The following is a 27,523-nucleotide window of genomic DNA, read 5'->3' on the forward strand; positions in this document are numbered from 1 at the left end:
CTATCAGAGAAGACTTTTAAATCACTAACAGAATTGCTGCCTGGTTTCAGGGTGTCAGATACACGCTTGCATTAAAATGATTCTCTTCTCATATGGGCACTAGGTTTCTGGCTTCAACTGCAGCAGCAAAACTGGCCATACCATTTATTCCGGTTATTTTGTTTCATAACTATTCTGTATTGGCAGAGTTGCTCGCAAGTTCCTAACAACACCTTTAGCTGATCCCCCTTTTTTTGTCCCTCAGGCAATGACCATGACCACTTGTCTCTTGTTAGTTGTGTTGTCTTTCCAGACTTGGAAAATACTGGTGTGTATTAGTGTTTATCTAAAGTAGTTTTTTCTTTTCTGTCCAAAGACAGATTTCTGTTGACACCTACTACATTGCAGAATTGAAAGACCATTTTCTGCAGCTATTCATCCCCAACACTCTAGGAATAATACAGGGCTGTTTTGTAGAAAGTAATCATCTTTAAGGAGTAATTAATCATGTCTTTTGTGTATCTCTAGTCCTTTTGGTGAAAGATGTTTAAAATGGAAATGAGTTAATACCAGAGAGTAGTACACAGAAATAGTAAGTAAAAGTTGGATGCCAGTATGACAAAGTACTGAGATTTGTTGAAAAAGGTGTAATACCTTCCAGAGAATGCGCATTATAATTGAATGCTGTGTAGCTTTCAGTATTTTATATAGCATTTGAGGTGCATAGTATGAGCGCAATACCTGGAGCAGATGTTCTGAATAGCAACATTATCTGCAGCTACAAGTATTTGCATTTTAATGTTGCTATAATCTAGGTTAGAGGGTGGTTACTTAATATTTATTGATATTGTTTTCTTTACTGTTTTCCTCTCGTAACTTTCCCCCCTTTTCTCTTATTCTTGAACTGCGTCTATGCAGTTCTGAATCTTTCTCACCTGTCTGATCCGAGTCCTGTGTGTTCAGTTCCTAGAGTTGTCTTCATAACTCTGAATCCATTTCGCCCTTCCCTTTTCTTCCCTGAACTATAAACTTGTGTGGAGAGCTACACCTTATTCTCTTTTCTTTTTAATGCCTCAATGCAAACTGATGCTGATTTAAAAATGGAGTATATATATATTCCCCTTCACCCCAGGCTGTCCTTTTGAATTTTTTTCTTGTTCTGCTGAAAGTAATATTTTCTGTCATGCAATATATTTTTCTTCATTCCTTTTCTTTTCTTAGCCTCATTAAGTTTGCAGCATCTTCTTGTGTTTTCAAAACTCATACTTTTGTTCCCAGAATTATGGCCCATGCTTTGGTGGATATTTAATTACATGTCTTTGCTACAATTTTGTTGATTGAAACTATTTGAAATACAGCTAAAATGTGTCATCTTTCATTGAAAGTTCCTAACAGAAAATAGTTTATTGCATACCTCTAAATATTCTATTCTGGTCTCATTGTACCTCTGTTGCTTCCTTACACTCCCACCCATATTTTTCCTCAACTTGATTTTGCTTGTGTCTTATCTCAAACTTCATTTCACATTTGTTTTTTGTGTGGACGTGCCTTGGCAAGAAAGGCCAACACTTCACCCTGTAAACCTAATTTTGACTTTTAAAACCTTTTTGTTGTACTTGCATATCTCTATATTCTGTTTTGATGGCTGTCATCTATGTGTTCAAGTACTGGGATGATACATCACACTACGTAGTTAGTTCTCTTTATTTTCTGGTTAAAACAGTGATTGATTTTATTTATTTATTTATTTAAAGAGTAGACTCTATTAGTGACCAAAATACACAGTGAGGATATTTTTTAGGAATAAGGATTTGGAAAGTCTGTCTTATTTGTGGACCACATTTTAGGACATGATTTATTTCACAACCTCATGAGAGCCTCAGTAAATATGCCTTTTCCTGGGTAGAGCTTCTCGAGTGGAATTGTATAAGCACATGCCTGGAAAACAGTAGATTGTAAGGGAGAGGAACTGAAAAATAGATTGTGAGGTGGCTCACAAAATTATTTTTTGAATGCAGATCTTATTTCTCCTAAAATCAAGGATCCACTCAGATTCAATATTGTCTTGTATTTGAACTGGTTAGATTATATATACATTATGCAATATGTTATATGTGTACAGCAAGTCTGCTTTTCATTTGGAAAGAAGGTGGTTGAGATTTTTAAGGTAATTATTACAATTTGTGTGCTTTTTCAATAACTGAATTGGCCATTAGGCCAATGGGCTTTGCATTTGCGGTGGATAATGTTGTTTGCCTGGGCAGTTGCAGTCTTCACCAGTGTGCTTCGTGGTTTTCAACCTGGACCACCAGCTTTGTAAGATGCAGTGTGCAAAGTGTGTTCCAGTGTTGCTGAGAGGAGGGTGCTTAGGATTTAGTGAAAACTGATTGCTTCGTAGTCACATATGCAGTAGTGCTATAGTTTGCCCAGAAGTTAATGAAAAACTGAGACTGATCATTGTCTGGGAAGGTGGGATTCTTCTATCCTGTTACAGATTTTTTTTTTAGAGTGTTCCTTAAAATCTCATATAGAAATGTCTTTCTATCAGTAGAAAATTAAGGAGCACTGCTGCACAGCAATTTGGTGTAAACTTTAGTAACTGGTGTAAATTTGACTATAGTTCCTATTTCTCCGAACTACTTCTCAAAGCAGCATATTTCTTGTCTAGCCTGGATTAATTTCCATCAGGTTGTCTTCATGCTTGAGCTGGTATCATGCAAGTAATAGAACTGATGTCATCAAACTTGACAAGATGATTCATACTGTAATTCCAGTGCATAACATCGGCATCTGTGTCCATCATGTTCCCTTCAAAAGACTAAACGTTGACAGAAAGAATTTAAATGAAAATTGATTCTATGAGCCTTCACGGGTGAGAAGGCTGATGATAAAGCTGCAGTTTCTTCTCTGTATTTTAAGTATGTCCTCATAAGATGGATTCAGATCACTTGTAGCGTTTCATTTTGTCCTTTTTCTTCTCCTCCTTAACCTGTTTTTTAACGTTGAGCCATACTTAATGGTGCAGAGAAACCCAGTCAAACAAAAAATGGTGTCTATTCTCTGTTGGCATCCATCAGTACATCTATTGCTGATTTTTTTTTTTTTTTTTTTATGGTTAGAATTTTGAGTTGTGTCAGGTGGAATATTTGTGGCACCTAAATGGGGTTGAAAGCAGCTTTTGAATTGTTTCACTTGCTCAGGAAGTAGATGTTTGATACCGGGCACAAGTATATTCAGCGTGTATGTACGTCTATATCAATCAGTATATTCAGGATTGATTTCTTTAATGTTGATCAACACATTCTATGACTAAGGAGCCGAAACTGGAGACTGGCTCTTCCAGTCAGAAGACATTTATGACTTTCATGAACCAGGCAGGACAAAGATCAGTCAGATTCCCCCACCTGAAACTTTTTGTGGAGTGAATGGACTGTCATTTGAAACTGAATTGCTGTTACTAGCACCTCAGGAACTTGGATTTTTTTGGTGGGGTTTTTGGTTGGTTGGTTGATTGGTTGGGTTTTTTATTTGGTGGTTTGGTTTTTTACTTTGAAAAGTAAAGTGGTTGCACTTTGCTATTTATTTGATTAAATGATCAGCTTCTAAAGGCACGCTTTGATCAAACCAATTGTATGCTGTTATCTGTGTACTCTCTAGATCAATGTCTCTTGTGTCTGGACTATAACAGGGCAGCAGCCTGATGGCTGATTATACATTGCATAGAACTGTATAGACATCAATCCAGTAGAAATGATAAAAATTGGAGCAGCTCTTTGAGCATTGTAATAGCACAGCGTATTTTATGAAGGCAAGTACTTAAATCTCACCACCACTAGCAATGCTGTTGAGAGACAAAAGAATAATAAATACTGAGGTACTTCAGATCAAATCCAATTAGTAGGATCTTTACTGATTTGGGGCAGGGAGCATTAATTTGCAACGCTGTAACGTGTAAACATTTCATATGAATCACTTACAGTGAGTTTCCTTAAGATGGGCTGAGAGGCAACCTAACATGTTGCTGCTTGCTCCCACCAACCACTTCCTTTGTCTTAGCTAGACACTTACTTTAGTTCTTGCTTTGGTAAGTTAAATCAGCTCAACAACAAAGCAAATACTTGCTTTCTGATGCTGACTCAGGCAGGTAAATCCACCCACAAGATGGGTGACAGACCCAGCAAAAGACAGGTAGTAGAAGTGCAAGGGCAACATCTGGAACAAAGAAGGAAAGGGTGGCTAAGACTGTTTCTTCAGCAACAATGAAGTGCTAAGTTGGATGCTCAGCTGCCTAATGCAATTTCACCTTTCAGGAAGCACAATAATGCTGACAAGTTATTTTGCGTGTGTTTTTATCCAGTTGCTTTATCACCTAATACCAATATCACATTTGGTTTTGAGGAACTGGATCTTTATCACTCATTTCATGATTAAAGGCAAGATATGTAACAAAAAGGCTGGTACCATGACTTTTTCTCTTATTCCAAAATTATAACTTCAATTTCTGTTTGTTGCTGAAGTAAAGTTAGGTCACAAGGAATTGAGCAATGCACTTGGACTTACCAAGTGGAGAAGGTGAAGTGTATCTCAGTAAATGCCATTTTATGTAGCAGCTCTACTGTAATTTTGATGTTGAAAACCCACTCCAGAGATTTTGTAGATTAATACATACATTTCTGAAAGAGCATGTACCTCATTGCTAAATGTCATATAGAATTGCTTTTTAAATTTATTGGTTCTTCTACATTTTGCTACAGCAAAGCCTGCAGGCATTTTTTGATATCAAGCAGACATCAGCTTAGATGTATGCTAGAGCTGAAGTTTGTACAACTGCAAATCACTAACTTTTTTCTGCTTCTGCCATTTCCTAGCAAAATGTGACTAACTTCTTCAGATTATTTACTTTGCATGTTCTGCCTTGGCAATCATGAAAGTGCATTTGTTTTTCCAGTAAAGAGCGTCATCTGAGCCCTGACTCTCAATGAAGGTGGACAGGGCGGTTTTGAGCAGTAGGTTACAACCTTGAAGTCACATGTAACAGAGTTATGGCAAAAAGCTTTTAATATTGTCTAAACAGTAGGCTGAGAAATTTCAAAGTTGTTACAGAATAGGAATTCCTATTTCAACAAAACTATTTTTTTTTTTCAGGTCTGCTTATTACTAACCAGTTTTTTTAATGCATAATATATAGCAAAATTTAAATACCAACTGAAACAGCACCGTTTTTCTTTTCCCTTTTGCATGTGTTCTATGTGTTTAAAAAACAACTCACTAGCAAATGCCCCTGTAAAGAAGAGAAGTCTATCTCCATGCTGGTTCTTGAATTTTCTCAGTGTTTGTGTGCCATATGGTTTTACAATAAGGAAAACTCCTCAAAAGGCACGTAGGTGAACTAAAAGAGGAGGAACTAAGATAAAACTAAAGAAAACTAGTAGACAATTTGCTTCATTAAATGCAAAAACCTTAACAGGTACCGGGTATACCTCAAGCAGGAAATTTTTAGCTATGCCATCATGGTGCATTAGAGTGTTTCTTTGCGGTAATATTTTCTTAGAATCAGCTGGAAAACAGAAGTTGCCTGGAAAAGTGAAGAACAATAAATTTTATTATTCTGCATTTAGTAGTTCATCACTTTCCTTTGTTTTAGTCTTTAGGAAGTCCAAACCTTTGGAAAACTAATTTCACTGAACTGCTATAAAACTTCCATGTTTCCAAAGCATAGAAATGACATAGCTGTTGTATTTATTCTGAACTGTTGAATGTCAGTATTGAAGGTCATATCCAGGTATGTTAAATCATCAACCCAGACCAACATTTGCATTCGTTATTATTTTGACATGCGACAATTTCAATGCAATAATAGCTGATAGTTTCTCTGGATCATCCAGGTTCTTCTCCCATTAATTGGTGGATGTATTTCTGCTGTTCTTGCATTCTAAAGTGAATCCTGTCCAGTGTGGTTTTCCTTCCTGATTCAGAATTAACGGTGAGGAGAGAAATGTGCTGACCTCTGAGACGTTTTTTCCCCCCTCATTTCTGCGAAGTTCTACAATACCTTTTGCTGTGGCATCCTAGCTTAACAAAGTTTCCATCAGCATTGTCCTGAAAGTGTTATCAGACGTGTCAGGAGTTAGGCACCAGAAACATGCTTGAATTACTGTTAGAGAAGTTCATTTCCATCGGCAGCAATGCAAATTCACATCTGGGAGAAGTGAGTGGTAAGCAAGAGTATAGCTACGATAGCACGAAGACTGGAGAAGTCCATTTTTTTCCTGTGCTAGTTCTGACATTGGCAATTTGGTTGTCATTTCTGCAGAGTTGTTAGGGCAGCACAAGGGCCTTTAGGTACAATACCAAATTTTTCTTGGAATTGGTGCACAGGTCTGATGTTCTATTCCCCACTCCATTAAAAATAATTAAAAATGGGACATTCTTTTCCATTTCACTGGGAAGGGGTTTTAAGCTTCTGAAAACTTCAGAGAATTTCTTCTTCTAAAAACACTTTCAAGTCATGAATTTTCATCACAGAAGAAGAAAGTTAATGTTAGGATTTAAGACATAATCTGTGATTAGTATATGATTTCTGCAAATCTGGGTTATATGTGAGAAAGGAGTCTCTCCAACTGCCATTGCAGATGCTTCACTTTTATATCATTTAATTCAATAGACAAGTAAGATCGATCCAATCCTAAAACTTTGTCTGGCATCCCATGTCTTTTTTGGGGGAGAAAGGAGGCATGTTGCTGCTTAGGGAATGTATTGTGAAGAGAATTCAGAGTGGAATTTGTCTTGGCTAACTTAACATCTGCAGTATAGACATCTGCACTTAAACTATAGGGCGCTGTATTGAAAATACACTGATTTGGAAAAGTGGAAATAACTTTTCATTACTGAGAGGAAAGCACCATGTGGACTTAAATGCCAACATTTGAAGGAAATCCTATTTCTTAGTAGGATGTCTCATCTGGATGCCATTATAGGGCAATAAAATTCATGTGCTTTCCAACAAGATCTTTTTCCAGATCTGTAGTGCTTGCTGCAACAATATCAAGGCACCATGACTTTTGAGTCCTGTTCCAGTCAAGTGACTTTGTGGCTGTACTGAGGTCGAGAAGGCTGCTGAGGTGCTTCACACTCAGAATTACGAAGGTTTGCTTTGTAGAGTTCAAATTAGAAAGAATTTATATAAGACTAACAATAAATACATTTAAGAATGAATAGAGGGTAAGGATAGGTTTCCATAGGTGACCCGTAGGTCCCATGTTGCCTACTAGTGACTCTGGCTTTCCCTCTGTGTGTCTGCGTGCACAGTCACCTCTTTTTTTTTTTTCCTCCTCTCCAAGAATTTCAGAATACAACACTTAAAACAGCTTATGTTATATATGAATGCCCCAAAAATAACTAATTTTATGCTATAATTCTTCTAGCTACTGCTTTGTTTGCTTTAGTGTGTTGTGTGAAGTACCATCCTGAACAAAGAGCTACAGAAAAGCAAAGAATTACAGAAAAGGATCAGTTCTTTGATATGAAGATTTAACAGTCAAACTTAGCTTTGAAAATCTCATCTCTCTCTGAGGAGTTGCATAGCAAGAAGTTAGATTTCTGGACTAGATTTTTCTTACGTGTGTTTATTTCGGGGTTAGTTGGCTGATGGGCTAACATCAAGATTTCAGAGAAGTCACTGTTAGGGCTGCTATCTGTTAAATTCAATGAGAAATGCAGACAAAAAAAATCAGATGTTCTGAAAACAGCTACAAAAGTAATTGTAAATAACTGCCTACAACTGTGTTAATTTTTCTGTAGTGTATGACTTTGTTGCTAATAAAATATGAAATATTTTTTCCAAATACGTATGTGTCCACACATAATATACTGAGTAGTAAATATCAGAATTGCTGTAGTCACTGTACCTTTACATTATTCAGATTTTTGGTTAGTACGTTTTGAATTTGAGTCCAGCTTATCTAAGTATAGACCATTTAATCTTAATGGATGAAATTTCCTTACTGCATCCTTCACTTAGTACCTTTCTGCTCAGCATGAAGTTTAATGAAGTTTCAGAACATCAGTAGTTCTTTATTATTCAAACATCATTTAGAAAGACATCCAGAAACATGTTGTTTGGTCTTGCAATGGCTTGTTATATGTTTTATAAAGCTAAGTTAATGAGATGGCAGCTATGTTTATTTAAATAGGTTAAAAATATTCAAGATTGTTCTGAATTGTAAGGTGTACATTTGTTTGATCAATAGAAGCTTTTATTTGAGATTTTATCTATTTAAAAAAGCAGATGGTCTGTGATCATCATATTAACATAAAGTACCTATTCTTCAAATTGACCACTACGAATACATTATTACTGATTTTTTTTTTCTTTTTTTAATTTTTTTTCTTTTTCACATAGGGCAACAGTTTTAAAGAAGAACCCTGGGCACCTGTTGGCAAAAGCAAAGCAGAGGAAAAAGCGAAAAAGAAACAAAAAAATGAAAGGCAATCATACAGAAATTACAAAGAATAAGTTAGGCAGAGCAGCTCATCCTCCAATTCCAGATGACCAGGACGCATCAGAAAGTGAGGAGGGTGATTCAGAAGAAGAAAACAGCAAATCATTGTGTACATTCAGTGAAGGTCCAGAGGATCCAGTAACAGTTTCTGAAGAGCAGCCTAATGGTGATGATGAAAGCCTAAAAGAAGCTGCAGTGGTTTCAAGAGAAAGGCTTCCCGTCGCTGTGTCTGAAGCCTCAATGATGTTGAACAGTGCATTGAAAAATGAATTGCCTGTAGAAAGTGACAGTTCACTTCTAATAGATGTAAAACCTTTTTCTCCTGAAAACCTAACCAAAAATGCATTTGATGCTGAGGAAACAAATCAAAGGCACAAAGAAGATCTTTGCGGAAGTAGTTTCCTAAAAATAAGCAATGATAAAAATTCCATCCAGGAAACAGAAGGCATCTCTGAAGTTTGTAACACGCCACTGTTAAGCATGGAAGACAAACTTGGATCATGTCAAATTACATGTGAACCTGACATGGAAGCTAAGCTGTTAAGTTTAAATGGTGAAAAAAAAGAAATATCTCAGTGTTACAATTCAAACATACATGATAACATGCCTGATAATAACAGAGAGGACAAAGGTTCATTAAAAGCAGAAGAGAATAACTCTAATGCCTGGGCTTTTTTTTCCATTAATTTACCTACTGAGGAATTGCAGCTGGGTTTTGATACAGAAGCTTCTCTCTCTTCTTGGTCTGAGGATAAATTTGTAGGCGAACAAAGACCCCCCAAAATGAGGAAACCTAAACAGACTCATACGAACAGTTCAACACAGCTAAACTGCTATCAGTCAAATGAAGGATTGGTAAAGGAAAACCATCAGGTAACAGTAACTGAGGAGGCTGGTAATATAATAAGCAATGGTCTACCAGCATCTCCAGCTGGTGAAGTGCACTTTGATTCCCTTGTAGAAGCCAGGGCCACCTTCATGGAGTGTTCGAGTGAAGTTAATGTTCCAAAAAATGATGCTGCACCAGTTACATCAAAGAGGAAAAGATACAGAAGAATTGTCAACTTGGCACCGAAGTTTAATCTACCAAGACAGATTGCTGGTAGTACAGAGGGAGGGAAGGAAGCCCCAAGAAAAGATGACGTTCCCCCAAAAAGTGTTTTAGAAGTGGAACAAAAGAGCTTTCTAAGCAAGGACTGCAGAGAGGAATGTGAGCAGGACCGTGCATTGCAGGAATATTCTGCACCTTACAGCGGCACCAAGGCAACCTACTCCTTACCCACCCTGGATACAGATGCTCTGTTACATGATATTTCTTACATTCATTCAGGACAATCTTCTCCTATGCCAAAATATTCCCGCAGGGTTTGTGTAGTTTCCAAGATGAAGGAGGAGCAGGCTAGAACTCTTAAGCAACAACAGATAGTTGATAAAAAAGAGGGTGAGAGTGAACAAGTTTCTTCAGAGGTTACAAATAGCCAACCAGATATTTTGTCTTCTGTTCAAGTTGTTTCTGAATATCCAGAAGATTCTAGTATATTGGCAAGCTGTGGTGAAAATGTGCATGAAGCAGATGACCCTGAGCCAGCAAAGGCCTCACAACTTGAAGATAATCAAGATGTGAATATGAAATGTAGTTTTCTGGGACTTCCCTTATCATTAGGATTTGCTTTTCAACTTGTGCAGCTCTTTGGTTCTCCAGGTCTTCCACTGGGTAATACTCTTCTTACTACTCCTATGTAAAAAACTACAACCCCCCCAAACCCCAAACAAACAAAAAAAACACATAACACCCCCCAAAATCCAAACAAACAAAACCCCCAAATCCCTATGACTAAATACTCAGGTTTATTGCAGGTACCAATTAATCAAATATTAATCCTATTGAAAGGAATCACTGCTGCTTTGGTGATTATTTTATTTTATTTTTTATCTAAAATCATCTTTGGTCTGTGTCAAAGGTGCCATTGGGTTTGGCCTCATATTTGTAGTCTCTGTAGTAACAAAGACTTTAAACGCAAATCCTACTGACTAAGACTTTACTGTGTTGATTACAAAACTAAATGAAAACATGGTACAAAATGTGTGCTCGTATATAAAGGTTGCATGTTTGGTTTTATATTCCACCTGGTTAATATAGTAGCATTCCTTTTTCTTTATTTAGTAATTTTTTTCATAGACCCATATGTGGCTTAGATACTGTTGAAAAATTTTCCCAGAATCTAATTTAATTTGAAAATCAAATTACAAGATGCATTTTCCTATAGTGCATACCTTCTTTTTAATCATGTGTGATTGTGTCACAGTCATATACTTGCCTTCCAGAGCTCCAATTGTCATATTTTTGTACTTTCAGTGTAATAATTTTAAGTTAGCAGGTAGAAGTATGATGATCAGTCCTTGAAGGAGTTGTGTGTGGCAACCATGATTTCCAAATTTACTGCAAGCTAATGTAACTGTACAGAGCTGTAGCCAGCAATGACAACAGACGTTTGCTTGGAAATCACCCTAGGACATGGTGCTGTGTTCGCACCTGCTGAAAGAGCCACATTCCCTGTGCATAAGGTTCTGCAACTTCTTTGGTCCAAATTTAGTTTGTAGAAAAACAGTAACTTTGATGGTCAACAAATAGGATTAAAAAACACAGACCATTTTTTCAGCATGTAGACTTTTACACCTGTTTGTTTCAGTAGCATTTAAAGTTAAGCATGTATTTTCATATGAAAACTTTAAGATGACAACTGAGGAGCAGGTTATGTCTGTTTATCCGCCCAAACTGACCTTGGGATTCTTTGTTTTTATTGCAAAAGTCGATGGCCATGCTGCCTGCCAGAACAGTGATGGAAAACCACTGGCAGCACTACTAGGCTTGGTACCAGTACATTTGGTGTGGTCCCCAAAGGACCCTCAGTGCTGCTTTGTCTAAATCTGGTGCCACACACCTAAGGATTTGCCATATAGAGCTAAAACAGAGCAGGGAAGTACTGCTTGTGTCCTCAACTGTTGCATATAAAACATTCTTCTTGTCCAAACTTGGTGAGTCTTTATACCTGTGATCTTAAGTTTCATCATGTAAGAGGGAGTGGAGTTGGCCATGACTTGACAACAGGGATCTGCTGGGAAAAAAAACAAAACAGGCATTCAGAAACTCGATAGGTTAGTGAACCAAATGTCATTCTTCTCTGAGTCAGTAGCAGGTGAAATTCTCTGGTGTTTAGATGAGTTCCCTTTGGAAATAACCTTTAAGAAATAAAAACCCACCCTGATGTCTCTCTGAAGCCCTGCCAGCTTGTGACTGCGGGGGTTTGTTCCATCAAAATTGTGCATGCTGTCTGCAGAAGGCTAGCCGGATTCTGATTTGACTAATTCTCCTACAACTTTCCTACAATTTCAAAAAATCTTGTGATTTTTTGTGGCCCGTTGTGTATTGATAGGGTACTACTTATTCAAGTACAGATTTGAGCTGTAGTATTTTACAACACTGGCAATTGCAGTCATTTTTTATTGAAAATATTTGGGGGGGGGATTTTGGTAAATAATGTCTTTGGTTTTTTATAATGAAAGATTTAGTTGACTGAATTGCTTGCATGATTCTCATATAAGCATAGAATATATTTTTAGACTGTTTTCCTACAAAAAGTCTCTTTTCAGCTTCTTAAACAGTGTTAGAGTTAAAACATTTTAGAAAGTAATTTCTTGAGTGACATTGCACAAATTCCTATAATTAAACACTTTTAAAATTTAAAGGTTGTTATTTAAGTTGCATTTTGTTTAATTTATGGGCTGAAAGCTTTCTGTTTTTCTTGTTTCTGCCTAGCTTCGGGGGAGTCTGGGGGGGAAATGAAAGTATGGTAGGAAAGCCTTTGTCTAAAAAAAGAAACCAAAACTAAATCTCCTTGCCCCTCCTCCCCCTCCCATGCACTGGCCTTAGATTTTAGAAAACCTAAATTCTGACTTTGCTGCTGGCTCACTTTAAATATCTGCTGATTAAAAAATAAAAAAGTCTATATATAATGTGTGCAAAAATTGTAATTCAGTGATATATTTTGGCTATGGAGATATCTGAACACTCAACTGCAAAAAATATTTTCTTCTGCAGAATCCTTGTTGCCAGATGATTATATAGTTCCTCTTGACTGGAAAGTTTCAAAGATGATCTATTTACTGTGGAAGACCTCTGTGGAGGTATGAACTTTAGGGGATTTTGGAAGGCTTTCCAATATTCCAGGTGTAAAGAGGAATCCTTCAGTTCATAAGCAAGATGGTGTCCTTTGCTCGTAAATTTGCTTTGTTTTTTAATACCCACAATGAGGAGATGGATGTTTTATGTAGTCTTCTGACTATTTCCATAACCAGCTCCAGGCCATGGTAGGATTCAGGTTTTGAAAGATCAGCTTCAGAAATGTATGCAAAGTAGCTGAAGGAGAAAAAAACCCCAACCTTTTCCTTGATACTTGTGTCTTGACCTGGCCTATGTTCATTAAGTACAACCTACCATCATCTATTTGTTTTCCTTTTTATGGTTTTCTCCCATCATCTGAGCAAATTTCATTTTCTGCTAACAGTAGTTTCTTCATGGCTACTTCTATAAAGAGTTGTAGCAGAGAAGTTACTCTGAGTGACTGACAGCAACTTAATTCTCCTTGTCTGGTTAGAAGGTGTTACCTTACACATTAGTTTTTGCTACTTCCCACTGTGGCTGTTGCTTTGTGAAGGTTTGTTTTTATTTAAGGAGCACCGTAGTGTCTGGTACTGGAAATGAGAAAAATCCTGTAAATACAATGAAATAGTAACTATAAAATAGAGCATGGACCTTGTTCTTTCATAAAATATGAAAATCTCTTGTCACGTGCTTTCCTTTTTTTCTCCGGACTATTATTATCTGTTTTAGGAGAAACAAAAAACAAATGGATTGCAGAATGGAAACACTTTGGCTGGTAAGTGTATTCTGTGATACAAAAGCTGTATAAAATATTTCTTGTTCAGAAGAGAAAATAGTTAATGCTGAAGTGCATTGAAGGTTTTCAGCACACATGAGTGATAATGCTCCTCTTCGTGCGAAAGCACTAAGACATGATAAATGAATTTGTCCCTCCGTTGATTGTGTACATAGTATGGCAGAACTACGGTTGCTGTGAATCATCACTTTATATTTCCTGATACAAGTGCTGAAATTCTTTGCCTTTTAAAGTTTCCCATTTGGAATTAATCCAATACTTAGCTCAGGTTTATCTGATTCCATATCAGAAGGACATTCATAATGAAAAAGTCTTTCTTTAGACTTTATTTCTCTGAAAAGTTGAGCATCTTCAACTTGATTAAACTTATTGGTCACTAAAGATTGTCAGCATAATAATAGGTCAGGTTCTGGAGCAGCAAGAGGTGTCAGGGTCCATGGGAAGCATTGGATTTCTGCATGCGTTAATTCCTGCCATGTGTAGGTTATGGGATAAGGTTGCTGGTTGTCTTTTCCCACGATTTCCGTATTAGTGTAGTATAATTTCACAAGTTGCGTAATATGAGATTAAAAACACAATAGTAGCTCCCTGGAAGCTGATAGGATTTGATGTCTGAAATAGGAAAGGAGTTTCTCCTTTCTAAAAAAGAGAAAAAGACGCTTGCGGAGAGCTAAGGGGAAGCATAAGAGCAGGAATATATATATGTGCATGCACACACACACACACTCTTTCCCTGTCAGAGACAAACCTGAAAAACATAGTTTATTTTGTAGGCCATTTAGGAGGCAAAGTCGAGAGTGTTTTGATGAAATGAAAGCTTGTTCTAGAAATACTCTATTCTGAGCTAATATAAATGACAGACTATAAAAGATAATTAATTTCAGGTGATTTTGGCTGCAGTTTGTAATTTGTTTATTTTTTAGATGATGGTATTGTTAGTCTTGAAGATCTAAATAAAAATGGCCAAGAGAACCAAGACTCCTCTGAAACACTTCCAGAAATGGAGCTGTTTCAAGAGGTGGTAGAGGAGAACATCATGACCTGCGCTAGCACTGGCTGTCTGGATGCTGTGTTTCATCAGTCATGATTGACCATCTTAAATGCTGCATGAAGGAAAAGGTAATCAGTCACACTTGTGAATCATAGAATCATAGAATCGTCTAGGTTGGAAAAGACCTTTAAGATCATCCAGTCCAACCATTAACCTATACTACCAAGCCCACCTAAACCAATCAAGGGTAGACTAGACTAAACCATATCCCGAAGTGCCACATCTACCCGTTTTTTGAACACTTCCAGGGATGGTGATTCCACCATCTCTCTGGGCAGCCTGTTCCAATGCCTGACCACCCTTTCCGTAAAGAAATTTTTTCTAATTTCCAGTCTAAACCTCCCCTGGCGCAGCTTGAGCCCATTTCCTCTTGTCCTATCGCTAGCTACTTGGGAGAAGTGACCAACACGCACCTCACTACAACCTCCTTTCAGGTAGTTGTAGAGAGCAATAAGGTCTCCCCTCAGCCTCCTCTTCTCCAGGCTAAACAACCCCAGTTCCCTCAGCCGCTCCTCATAAGGCCTGTGCTCCAGACCCTTCACCAGCCTTGTTGCCCGTCTCTGAACACGCTCCAGCACCTCAATGTCTTTCTTGTATTGAGGGGCCCAAAACTGGACACAGTATTCCAGGTGCGGCCTCACCAGCGCCGAGTACAGGGGGACAATCACCTCCCTGCTCCTGCTGGCCACAGCATTCCTGATACAGGCCAGGATGCTGTTGGCCTTCTTGGCCACCTGGGCACACTGCTGGCTCATGTTCAGCCGGCTATCTACCAACACCCCCAGTGAATGAATGTGTTTCATTCTTGCATGATATTTGACTAAACACCTAAAGAACATTGTTTGTTATAATTTTTAAGGTGCATTTCATATCACCCAACTTACCTGATTTTTTTCCTTCAGGTTAGGGATGAGGGTTGTTGGTAGTTTTTTTTTAATCCTGAGTTGGGAAAAGAGAAGGGCAGCATTTTGTTATTAAAGCCGTATTATTTTTTTCCCCCAAAAAATATAGAACCTGTCTGGTGAACTGAAAGCAGTAGTCTAGGATGCCTAAGAGTTGGACTTTATTCCCAGTTTAATTACTGCCGTGATCTGTAGTGAGTCATGTCATCTCAGTGCTATTTTCCTCATCTCTTCAGCGTGAAGAGTCTAATTATGAAGAGCACTGTCTGAACAATAAAACAGTATTTCAGTAAGTTATGAAAACATGTGGCAGTTCTGCTTTTCAGTAGAGAATCAGCAGCAGGAGGTCACAATAAGACTCCATCTATTGAAGTGTTAATTCTTCATGAATGTTTTCATTCAGTATGACAAAGTGTGCTACTGAGTATTAGAAAGTACGCTATCGTGTTCGTGTTGTCTTTGTGAATTTTTTAACCGTTTGGTAACTTGGCAAAGTTCCATCAGTTTGTTTATGAGAAATATTTTAGGTAGATTATGATAAGAAGGGAGGACTTTTGGATCCAGCTGGAAAACACTAGCTTAACTTTGATATCGTTTTCCATCAGTTTTTCTTTCCAAAGTGGAAAATGCATTGATCTGTAGTTTTAAAATAAGGAAACTGAGGTACATAGAAAAAGAATAACTTGCACCATAGGCAAATTGAGCCAGGAAAAAAAAAAAAAAAATCCAGATCCTGAGGCTTAACTTGTTCCCATATGGACCTCACAGGACTGCTGGAATATCATCCATGTGGGGTCTGGCCAGGGCTCTGCGTCACCTGGTGTCCTGTGCCTGACGTGAGCACGAGTCGATGGCTGGCGGAGGAGTCAGAGGCGGACATGCGCTGTGCTGGGACAGTTACAAAAGCAGGAGTTGAAGTTTGTGCTGGCTTTGGCTGGGATAGAGTTAACTTTCTTCACAGCAGCTAGTATGGGGCTATGTTTTGGATTTAGGCTGGAAACCGTGTTGATAACACAGGGATGGTTTAGTCACTGCTGAGCAGTGCTTGCACAGAGTCAAGGCTGGGGGTGCATAAGAAGTTGGGAGGGGACACGGCAGGGACAGCTGACCCCAGCTGACCAAAGGGATATGATGTCATGCTCGGCGTATATAGCTGGGGGAAGGAGGAGGAAGCGTGGGACGTTCCGAGTGATGGCGTTTGTCTTCCCAAGTAACCACTACGTGTGATTGGAGCCCTGCTTTCCTGGAGTTGGCTGAACACCTGCCTGCCTACGGGAAGCAGTGAATGAATTCCTTGTTTTGCTTTGCTTGTGTGCAGGGCTTTTGCTTTCCCTATTAAACTGTCTTTATCTCAATCCACAAGTTTTCTCACTTTTCACCTTTCTGATTGTCTCCCCCATCCCACCGGGAGGGAGGGAGCAAGCGGCTGTGTGGGGCTGAGTTGCTGGTTAGGGTTAAGCTATAACAACATTTTAGAAGGTTTCTTAATTTTCACAGTGGAGGCTTATAACAGAAGTAAAGTAGTTGAATAGTTTGGGTTGGAATCGAAACTTCTTGAATGAGGGTTGATTTGATCGTATGCATTTTTATATCATTGATGACAAAAATGATATTGCAGCTCATTTTCTGATTAGCCTGTACCAACTACCAACGTAGGAAGGTGAGGGGAATCTCTCTGAACCACATAGTACAGACAGCACTGATCTTGCAAGGTGCTGTCAGCACAGATAATTAAAATCAAGAACATCTGGTAAGCGGTATTATCCTCTTACATAATCAAATACTAAAATATTTGGTAAGCAAATAAAAAAATAGTTTCACCAGATACTTAGCCCTATGTCAGCCACAAGTTTTTTATAAGTTTCTTATAATATTGCAAACGTGAACACTCCACAGGCAAGATTTTTACTTATGATGCTGACCGGCCATCTCAGTGTGGATTTGTAACCTAAGCCACAACCCAGAAATGTCCAGGTTTATTCATTTTTATGCTGAAGAAACAAACTTGGAGACCTCTGCTCTCTTCCCTGAAAAAATTATGTTTAACCTGGAAATTGATTTTTTTTTTTTTTTTTTTTGTGTACTTCAAGAAAGGAAAGACATATGCTAGTAGAGTGTTCTGCCTTACTGTCGATACCTTTATCTGGTTGCTGAATCCAGCAAACTGATTTTTTTCCATTAGATTTAAGCCCTTTGTCTGTCTGCCATGCTACTCCCAAAATTGTTTCAGCCTTCCTCTCCTGCTTGTCACGAGCACAGCAGAAGTGATCCATAGCCCTGTGCGTCTGTGAGCCAGCGACTGACTGCTGCTCTGAAATGAAACGTTAAATCCCAGTTTGTTACGTGCCCTTGCAGTCTAATACTCTACTGCACTGGTCTATGTTAGTTCTAGGGAATATAGAGTTAAAGCAATGCGTACTTTGCCATGGAAGAGAACTCCCAGTCAGTGTAAAGGGGTTGCATGCTCTGCGCAGGACTTGGTCGTGAAGATCTGTGCTGAGGTGCCACGGTGAAGCTGGAGATCCCTGCCGGCAGATGAAGCCTGTGTATGTAACGGTTGATTGCCCTGGTCCTGGCCGCGTGCTCCCATCCTCCTTGCAGCAGCTTTGGTGCTCAGCAAAGCCTTTGACTTGGGAATGCTGAGCTGGTTAGGGCTTTGTATTGGGAGGAGGAGGGAAGTTAGGTGGGATTGTGGGGTTTTGCTTCTTTTTTTAGTTCAACATCTGAAATGAGTCAGGGAAAAGGGGGCCTACAGGAAGGATGGGGAGAATCTTTTTAGCAAGGCCTGTTGTGACAGAACAAGGAATAATGGATTTAAACTAAAGAAGAATAGATTTAGACTAGACATTAGAAAGAAATTTTTTAGGATGAGGGTGGTGAAGCACTGGCACAGGTTGCCCAGAGAGGTGGTAGAGGCCCCATCCCTGGCAACATTCAAGGTCAGGTTGGACGGGGCTCTGAGCACCCTGATCTGGTTAAAGCTGTCCCTGCTCACTGCAGGGGGGTTGGGCTAGATGGCCTCTAAAGGTCCCTTCCAACCCAAAACATTCGATGATGATTCTATGAAAGTCCTGATGGCTGTTGGAGGGAGAGGATGAGACACCAGAGATCGGATGGGTTTAGGCTGCTCTGGAGCTGCGGTCTGCTGCCTCTGGCCGAGCTGGTGTGATGGCTCACCGCTGCCGAAAGCGGGAAGTGCCCTTCCTCCCAGACCTGCTCCAGTTATCAGCTCCAGCACGTGCTGGCTGACATAAAGGCCATAATTTAACTCACTAACCGCACAGGAAACAAACGGATAGTTTTCTACTGGGCTGGCAAATTTAGATAAGCTTGTATAAGACCCAGCGGGGTGCCGAAGCTGGGGCCAGGGAGCAGATGGGGCTGTGGTGCTGCAGACGCGAGGGGGAGGACGTGCAGGGCTTCCTGCTTGGGTGGCAGTCAGCCCTGACACCAGGGGACCGCACATCGTGCAACCGTACCTTCAGATGAAAGGCTGCTTTTAAGCTTATACAAATGATAGGATGTTGAAAAGAATATGAAAAAAAAAAAAAAAAAAAGTATGTGAAAAGCAAAAAGCATCTCATAGTGTTTTCAGTCACCTCATGCTCAGTCAGGCACAGGATACCAGGTTACGCAGACCCCTGGCCAGACCCTGTGTAGGTCTTCTAGCGGACCTGTGAGGTCTGGATGTGCAAGCACTGTAAAAGGCAGGTGAGATTTTCTGGTCGATGGTGCCACTGACTTTGAGAGATAAGGTTGTCTTTCCTCACCACAAAATCATTCTTTTCTGATTGCTGATTAAAGCAGGCTTGCCAAGAACGATGTCCTGGAGTGGTTGTAAAACTGCTCGAGTGAACAACTGTAAATGTTTGAAATGGATTTGATTTCATTAAATGTCGGGGCGGGGGCGGGGGGAGGTAAAAACTGAGGCATTCCTACCAAAAGCTTTTTAAATCATAGAAAATACATGGAGAGCTAATATGATCATTTCAGTCCCTTTAGATTAGAAAGTAAACTAAGCATTACTGGCCAACTGCAAATTTATCTGTTAGCCAGATGATCATGCTTCTGTACTCACATTGTGAAAGGGTGTTTTTATTCAAATGGGAGAGTGAACAGTGGTGGTGTTCCTCTGTGAAAACTCAGGGTTAATCTCAAGTTGTTGTGAGAGCTCCTTATTGCAGCATTGGCAGCGCAACAGTTTTGTTCTGGAGGTTAAGCAAGCAATCCCAAATTAAAAAATGCTGAGATCAGTGAAAGCAGCATTATTTCAGTGCCTAGAAGCTCTCCTTAGACCAGCGCTCCCAAGTGCCTGATGCTCTACAAATGTAGAACAAGACGACAAAACCCGATGTCAGTTTAAGCATTTATCTGCGGGGCTACTGCAAAATAAAAGCTGGCATGTTTGGTTTTGAAGCGTAGCGGTCACTTGGCAGTAACTCCCTGCAGGAACGCTTCCTCCGTGACAGCCCAGTAGGGTCGTGGTTTTCAGGAGACAAATCTCTCGATGACATGCGTTATCGCTCCTCCTTTCCCTGGCCGTGCCGTGCTATCCCGTCACTTCCCTTTGCTGGATGCGGTTCTTCCACAGCCAGAGAGCGAGGCAGTTTAGCTCTATTATCCAATGCATGAAGACAGCCAAAATGTTTTCAGTCTGGGCCATCCTGCGAAGGAGCAGGAACATACAGCTGGGACAGGCAGGGCTGTCTTTTGGCTAGCATGAAAAAAATAATCTAAAAGATACAAAGCAAACTAAAGCAGTCTTCCAGTAGTGCCACAGAAAATATCATCCCATGGCCAAACCTCTTCCAGTTGCTACTTTGATACAAAGATAATAATAATAAAAAAAAAAATCATCTAGCCTTTGACATTTACAAAATGAAGCAAGAAAAAGTGTACAGAATTATGACCAGAAAACCTCACCTGCCTTTTACAGTGCTTACCAGGAAAACCTGGCCTAAAATTTACTTAAGCAAAGAGTATAATTACCTGGGGGAATAAGAGCTGCCCAGAACAGTGTTTCTGGAGCTCTCAGAAAAGAGTAACCATCAGGTTGTGCTGGTGCCTCACATGAACTCTGTAACTTGGAGGCCTGTGGAGTCCTGAGTGAATGTCACAGGGGAAAAAATTTGCAACATAACAAAACAATTATGGGATGTATGCTATAGTAGTATCGATTGAACAGCTATTCATTATATAGCATTTGTGACATACAGAGAAAAAAAAAATTTCCACTGTGTTACTCTACTTATTTTTCACCCTTGAGATTGCTAAGTGCTTACTATCTCTAGGTTTGACATCCAAGTTTTCTTCTCTTCCTTTTCCATTCTCCTTGCATTTTTTTATTTTTCCTTTGCTTTCCATCATCTGCTTCCTCTCCATTCTCTTTAAATTTTTAAAGAAATAACCAACAGCTGAGTATGAGAAAGAAAGAGGCTTTTAAATATATCAGACAGGTGAACTCTTCTCAGTCTGAGGGTTGGATTTGCAACCATGTCTTTCTACAGTCTGTGCTTTTGTGGTATTTCAGCAGAATCTCTTCTTTTTTTTTTTATTTCAGAAACTTCTCACTTTGATTCCACCATGGAAGGATTTCAGCTGGCCACCGAGGATTTTAAACATTAAGAATAACCTGGGAGAAAGTAACCACTGTAGATTTTTGGTCTGAATCTTTGGCCATCTTCTCCCACCCCAGTCCCCCAATATCAACCTCTCTGTCCATGTAATAAAAATCAAAATTGAGATAACTTTGCTGTGTGTGGCAAAAGGTCACTTTCTTGAAGCCATTTGGGATTTATACCTTCTCAGTACATCCTCGAGTGTAGTACAAAGAGACTGAGAGTGGAGACCAGCAATGGTCAGCATGAGGTGTGAGCTTCAGGCTCTGGTGTTTAATTCACTTGTATCAGGATGCCAGATGTTGCCACGTGAACTGGTGGTGATCCTACCTGCAGGGAAAGGTGCCTGTTTTTCTGTTGTTAATTAGCTGTCTCATCCTACTTCTACCAGCTCTTACTTTTTATCCTGTCACTCGTAATTACATCCTGACCTCTTTACAATGTTAAGTGGAGTAAGTCTTCATCAGTCACTCCTATTCTTTCATCCAGAGGTGCACAACTTACCTTGTTTTCTCTTGAAATCAGGCTTAATGCTTCCCTCTGACTAGACTCATTGGGGACTATGGAAACAAGGAGAAAATTTCACTATAGACCTGATTCAAACACACTGGATGAAAGATGCATATGGTTTGTGGTAGACTGATAAAACCTATAACTAGTATTGGTAATCAGTGATTTGATGTTTGTTAGTGGTATTCCTTTTTCCATTTTTTTTACTTAAAATTCTTACGATGTGAGGAGAAATTTAAGCTAAGAGCAGTTGTTTCCTTTTTTTTCCTTTTTCCTTTTTTTTTTTTTTTTTTTTTAATATTGGGGTTTTCCTTCAAAATTAACTGTGATGTTTATTCCTCAACTAGAACAGTAACTTTACTGGTAACAACTCTGTTACTGAGCAAATTATCCCAGTAACGCAAGTGGAGTGTTGATTTCCTGGGGGAGACGAGCAGCAGAAATTAATAAAACCTTGACAGTAAGAATCTAAAATTTTGCTCATATAAATGTCTATGTAGGGCCCACAGAGGTATCAGAAAAGTAGGAAATATTTACATATGTAGAGTGAGCTAAATTACACAGGTGATGAATTTCATCCCATGTTTTTCAAACACAATTTCATGGGTTGTTTTTTTTTTACCAAGGCATGATTAGATTCATCTATGTTCTTTTTTTCTGTGGAGGCTGTAAACAGGGCAAAGCTTCTCCACCAGCTCTCTGTCGCTTTTCTGGAGAAGCACAAAACTATGCTGATGTATTGCTGTGGTCCATAAAATGTTTTTCTGTGCCTCTGTCTTTAAAGTGGTGCTTGTGATGCCTGGGAATGGAGTGCTGTGGGTAGACCCCGTTCATGATGCTGAGGTGGCTGGCACTTTCACCTGCAGAAGGACATGAGCGTAACCACAAACGGGAGGAGGACAGCAGAAAGCAGGAGGTGTGGTGTGATGGACCAGAAAGAGAGGGGGCTGTTGGGGGCAGAAGAATCATGAAGGATCGCTGTTTATGAGAAAAATCAGGAGTGCTCGCTGAAATTGCAAGTAGCAAAGGTGAGACAGGCAGTAGAGCATGGAGGGAGGTGAAAGGACAAATCAAGAGACACCTAATTAACTTAATAATTAAGAAGAAAATTAATTTAATCAGAGAGCAACCTTTGTCAATTATGAGAGAAACTGTCACATCAGGCTGGAAATTTCTTCGTAGTGAGAGGGAGTGACAGAAAAGACAACTGTCACCTCGCTTATGGTGAAAAGGGTGAGAAAAGATCGATGAGAAGAGGAGAGAAGCAAGGAAACTTAGGTTGTGTGTACTTGTCAGAAGCAATACTTCCCACTTCCGCAGCTTCCAGATCCAGAATATTTATCCATTTATTCATTCATCATCTCTTTTTCATGTTTCCCTGCACCGTTTTCGTTGTGCATCAGCCGAAGAACCAGTACCTGACTGCAGTCATGCCAAAGCTCCACCATGGTCTAAATTGCCGGTGCGTCCCCACTCTCCACTCAAGCAAATACTGCCATATGTGTGTGAGCAGTTACAGATGTATGTATTTCTAAAATAATGTTGTACCATTGGCAAAATTTACTGGCTGCACGTTTTTCATGCATTTCTCATGAACATATATGACTTTTTCCGTTCCTTGGTTGGAAATGTGCTGCTTGTCTGCCAGCGAAATGTCATGGGGAGGAGGAAGGTAATTCATGCTGGCCATAACTGCAGCTTTGGACTTCCCTGAGGTACCAGTGGCAACAGAAAAGTTAGTTGGATTTCAAGAAAATGCCACTCAAGGGTTAATGTTTTCTTTCTACTTTTATTTATTGAGAGAGAAATCTGAATGCCTATATTCTCTGTTACTGAATACTGACCTTCCAGAATGCTTAATATAAAAAGAGTTTTCAAAATCACACAGTATTCTTGTATGGACAAAAGGTGTTTCTTCTTTTAGTAGGGTCTTGCCAGTTCAAGTTTACTTTAAAAAAAAAAAAAAAAAGTATCTTTGAATTTCAAAGTTTATGTATCTTATTTTGTGTCACTTTTTTCCCAACTTGATTCATCTAGCGTTGGTGCCCCACGTCCCAGGGAGCTAAGCTTTCTCACGGTACGCAAGCACTGTTTGCAAACTCTTAAACCTAAAGCTTCGGTGGTGAAGTTCAATGGCGGCGTGTCCCTGAGGCACACCTGAGACTGGCCTCTGACCAAGCTGGGGCCGATACTGTGAGATCTGAGAAGGGGAGCGTGATACCACACCAACTATTTTTGGTTTAACTGGGAGCTATCGCTTCTTTCTTTGGCTTGTGTGGTGATTGAGTTGAAGCAGGTCAGGTTTTCTGCAGGGCAAATAAATCTTGTTAAACTTCCTCTAGTTTCTCATGTGATAATGCCTTTGAAAAAAGTAAAATTAAGGTAGTGTGAGTGATGCAGAGGGGCATTTGTGCAGGGCAGTTATTTAGCTACATCTGCTTGGAATCCTTGTCTGCTGGTGTGGTTTGGTTTGGATTTTTTGGTTGGTTTGGTTTTTTGGTTGGGTTTTTTTTTGGGGGGGGGGCAGGTTGACTCCAATAGCTGCATCACTGTCAAAAAAAAGAAAAAAGAAAAAAATCTCAGTCTGTAGCTGGGGTGCCGTAGGCAGCTGCCCTCCTCCGAAGCGATTCGATGATTCCCTTTCTGGGCTGCTCTGTGGTTCGCAGTACATATGGGCAGCACGTGGGGCTGAGTATTTTCAGCACTGGCGTGAGTTCCCCTATCTGGGAGAAGCTGGAGATCAATCTCGATTTTTAAATAATTGCAGATGGTATCTGGGGCTAGCGTTCCGGGTAGAGAGCTAGCGCCGTACGCGAACGCTTTGCCGTCCGAGGCGCAAATATCCCTTCGTCCCTGCAGGTTTCTCTTCAAGGGCCCAGGGCCCAGGCCCCCCAGGACCCCCCAAGCCCCCCCCACGGCGAGGGGCGCGGGTTTTCGCCCCCTCCGTGCGCACCCCAAGCCGCAGCGGGCGGCCTGGGACGAACCCCCGGGGCCGGCCGCCTCCCCGGGGCCGGGGCCGGGCTGCGGAGCGGCTGCCCCGGCCCCACCTCCCTCGCTCCCGGCCCCCCCCCCCCCGCTGCGGGCCGGGCCCGGCCGCTCCCCGCCGGGGGATGGACGAGCGGCTGCTCCGCGCCCTGGGGGGGCTCAGCCTGCACCCCCCGCGGGGCCGCTTCCGCGGGAGGCTGGTGCTGCTGCGGGGGCTGCCGGGCGCCGGGAAGAGCACCCTGGCCAGGTAAGGCGGCGGCGGGGCCCGGCTCCCCCCCCGGTGTCGGGCCGGCGGCAGGGGCAGAGCCGGGGAGGTGCCCCGGGGAGCCCCCTCTGCCCCCGCGCCCAGCCCAGGCCGGGAGCCGCTTGCTGCCAGAGCCGAGGCGCCAGCCGGGAGCTGGGTTTCTGGCTCGGGAGGGGAGCGGGAGCCTCGCAGGGACCTTGGATGAGCAGAGCTGCTTGCAGGCTCCGCCGCCTTCAGAGGCTTTATTGCTCCAGCGGCCGGGGCCCGGACCTGCTGTGCGTACGCGCTGCCCGCAGGACTGTGCCTTCTTGTTCTGGGTGGGCAGCAGCGAAAGGAACGTTGCCAGTAAGGTGGGCTAATCACCCAAACCAAGGCAGTTGTTGTTGTTGTTGTTTCTTCTCTAAAAAGCACCAGACTGGTGGGTTTTGGTGTGGGTTTTTTTTTTTGTTTTGGTTTTTTTTGGGGTGTTTTTTGGTTTTTTTTTTTTTTTGGTAGTTACTCACAGACCCGGCAAAGCACTTCCTCTCTCTCTCTGCAAAAATTGACAACTCTGACTTCTGTTTTCACGATGTCCCATACTGCCGGTCAGAGCCATAGGGGTGCTCAGATGGGCATAGGAGACCGTTCCACTCTCCGACGGGTCCAAGACTGATTAAAAATAGGGTTTCCTAGAGGGGAGTGCTGGGAGGCGGTGATGCAGCGTAGCTGTAGCCTGGTGTCACAAAATCTCCCAGTCTGGTGTCTCACAGCTCTTGGCACCGCCCGCTCTCCATCAAAAGAGGAACATTCGCTGCCTTCCCACTCAGGGTCCCATGCTCGGGTGAGGAACCAGTGCTGGGATCACGGGTTGCCGCAGGAAGGGCTCTGCTGTGAAAGGCAGCAGCACGAAGCCGTGCAATACGCTGCGTTAACGCACCGTTTCCTCTCTTCGGTACAGGCCTTCCTGTCACAGGGTGCCTTCTGCCTTGCGGGGCCTCTGCAAGGCCAAGTTCTTTAACGAACGGCCAGATGCTGTGTTTTTACTGACACCCAAAACACACGTCTCCCCCTGAAGAGGCCGTGTAAGTGCGGGCCCCTTCTTCAGAGGGGTTTGGGTCTTGTCGCGATACAGTAAGAACGTAATGATTTGGGGCCGTATTCTCAGGCAGTGCAAATAACTGACTTACCTATTCTTTTTTAGGTCAAAACACAAGATTAATTATTAATGACAGATTTACAAAATCAGTTGTAAGTATTGTTTTAGTCCCCTGTGAGATGAACATTTGAGGAACTGACTCTGTTTCTAGCCCCTGTTAACTGTATCACTGCATTTGGCTTTTCAGCAGTATGCAGACCGAAGGGCAGCTGTCAAAATGACAGTTAGTACCTCTTCATTACCTCTGGATAGGTTATGAAAGAACCGTGCGAAGAAAATGTTGAGATTTCCTATTCCCACATTGTGTACCTTTTGGTGTTGGTAAACGCAATGTGCTAAGCAAAGCGATACTTGTGGAAAATTACCGCAGCCATGCTCGGTGCAAGGTCCTGCTGGAGGAGGAAGGTGATTATTTGCAAAAGCCCTCGGTAAGATCATTTTACCCGTTCAAATTTATTCTCTCGGATGTTATTCACTCACACTATCGCAGCTAAACACTTGCAGGCACCAAGATGTGTGTGCACAGGTGGTCTGCCCAAAATCAGAGAGGACAAGCACTTCGGCTGTCCCTTCCTCACTTTCTCTTCTGGGTTCTCGGCTGGTGATGACAGGGTGGCTTTCGGTCGGGTCTGCTATGGCATCTCGCAGCCAGCAGTTTCTGTGCTGCCATCTTTTTGCCTCCGGATTTTGCTTACTTAGTGCTCCATGAATCTTAGGCGGGGTTTCTGTTACAACTTGTACATCTTTACAGTGCTCAGAAGTGTCACGAACCACCAATGTTATCACTGGTGACATCTTAACTCACTGATAAATCCAGCAGAAAGGCCCCTTTTCAGTTCATCACACAGTGCTAGGAGCAACCTCGGATCTATGACTCGTTTCCCTGACCTTTCAGTGTCACCCAGCGCAGTTTGGACACAGCTTTGTAAGATTTAGTTACGGCATCTTTGTTAAAATGATTTCCCCGTCCCGGTTGCTCCCCCAGCTCAGAGTACCATGACATTGGTATGGATCAGTTCAGGTCTGGTTTTTGCTTTCTGGTAAAGACAGCGAAGGATCTGCTGGTGATACATTGAATGGCCAAGGCAGAACGAGGAGTTGGTCTGCTTACCACCAAGCTCCAAACCTTTCCAGCTCCATCACCGTTGAGAACATGCTTCCCTGAACCATGTATTTTAGGTGACCCGAACCATCTCCCTCTAACTGTTCACTATATGTCACCACCAGCAGAAGCGCATAGAAGAGGGGTAGCTGGGACTTGCATCTCCAATGGCCTCCATCAGGCGTGTGTAACACCTTCCTCCTGAACGCATTCCCCCCAACTTCACACTACAGATTTCATGATCAGACCTGGGCAACTGCTAAGAAAACAGTTATCTGAGGTGCAGTAGCAGGTATAGCTTCCAAAAATGCCTCAAAAAAATCAAATGAGCCGCATGTAAGCTCATTCCTGGTTCCCCAACAGACTCTTTATTGCACAGTAGCTGTATTTCCAGCTCTTCTACAATATATTGCAATGATGCACAACTCACGTAACCCTCTCTCTAGGGAGTGTTGCTCAAGCACTGGGCTGGGCATGATCAAACATGCAACTTTTCAGCCACTGCTGTTGATTTATCACTTGAAATGAGTTTGTTCTT

General features: G+C 41.3%; 2 protein-coding genes across 18 annotated transcripts in view; both read left to right on the plus strand.

Annotated features, from left to right (window-relative positions):
* The window catches only part of N4BP2L2 (NEDD4 binding protein 2 like 2), a 50,486-nt gene extending 29,322 nt beyond the window's left edge, over window positions 1-21,164 (plus strand). For 2 of the 3 annotated variants that reach the window (XM_075724650.1, XM_075724662.1), the window contains exons 7-11: window positions 8,381-10,194; window positions 12,580-12,665; window positions 13,372-13,417; window positions 14,362-14,557; window positions 20,952-21,164. In XM_075724650.1, coding sequence (XP_075580765.1) covers window positions 8,381-10,194; window positions 12,580-12,665; window positions 13,372-13,417; window positions 14,362-14,525 — 2,110 coding nt within the window. In that variant the 3' untranslated portion in view covers window positions 14,526-14,557; window positions 20,952-21,164. Of the gene's footprint in view, window positions 1-8,380; window positions 10,195-12,579; window positions 12,666-13,371; window positions 13,418-14,361; window positions 14,558-16,159; window positions 16,186-20,951 lie in introns of those variants that run through there. The other variant, XM_075724656.1, reaches the window with a different exon arrangement.
* Window positions 21,165-24,614: 3,450 nt separating this feature from the next.
* The window catches only part of N4BP2L1 (NEDD4 binding protein 2 like 1), a 39,847-nt gene continuing 36,938 nt past the window's right edge, over window positions 24,615-27,523 (plus strand). For 11 of the 15 annotated variants that reach the window (XR_012831982.1, XR_012831981.1, XR_012831983.1 and 8 more), the window contains exon 1: window positions 24,630-24,751. Coding sequence is in view for 8 of the 15 variants with exons in the window: in XM_075727669.1 (XP_075583784.1) it covers window positions 24,630-24,751 (122 nt within the window). In the remaining 7 variants the exon portion in view is untranslated. Of the gene's footprint in view, window positions 24,752-25,572; window positions 25,810-25,928; window positions 25,976-26,070; window positions 26,312-27,523 lie in introns of those variants that run through there. The other 4 variants (XM_075727674.1, XM_075727676.1, XM_075727675.1 and 1 more) reach the window with 4 other exon arrangements.

The sequence above is a fragment of the Pelecanus crispus genome, chromosome 1 (assembly GCF_030463565.1).
Source record: "Pelecanus crispus isolate bPelCri1 chromosome 1, bPelCri1.pri, whole genome shotgun sequence".
Classification (NCBI taxonomy): domain Eukaryota; kingdom Metazoa; phylum Chordata; class Aves; order Pelecaniformes; family Pelecanidae; genus Pelecanus; species Pelecanus crispus.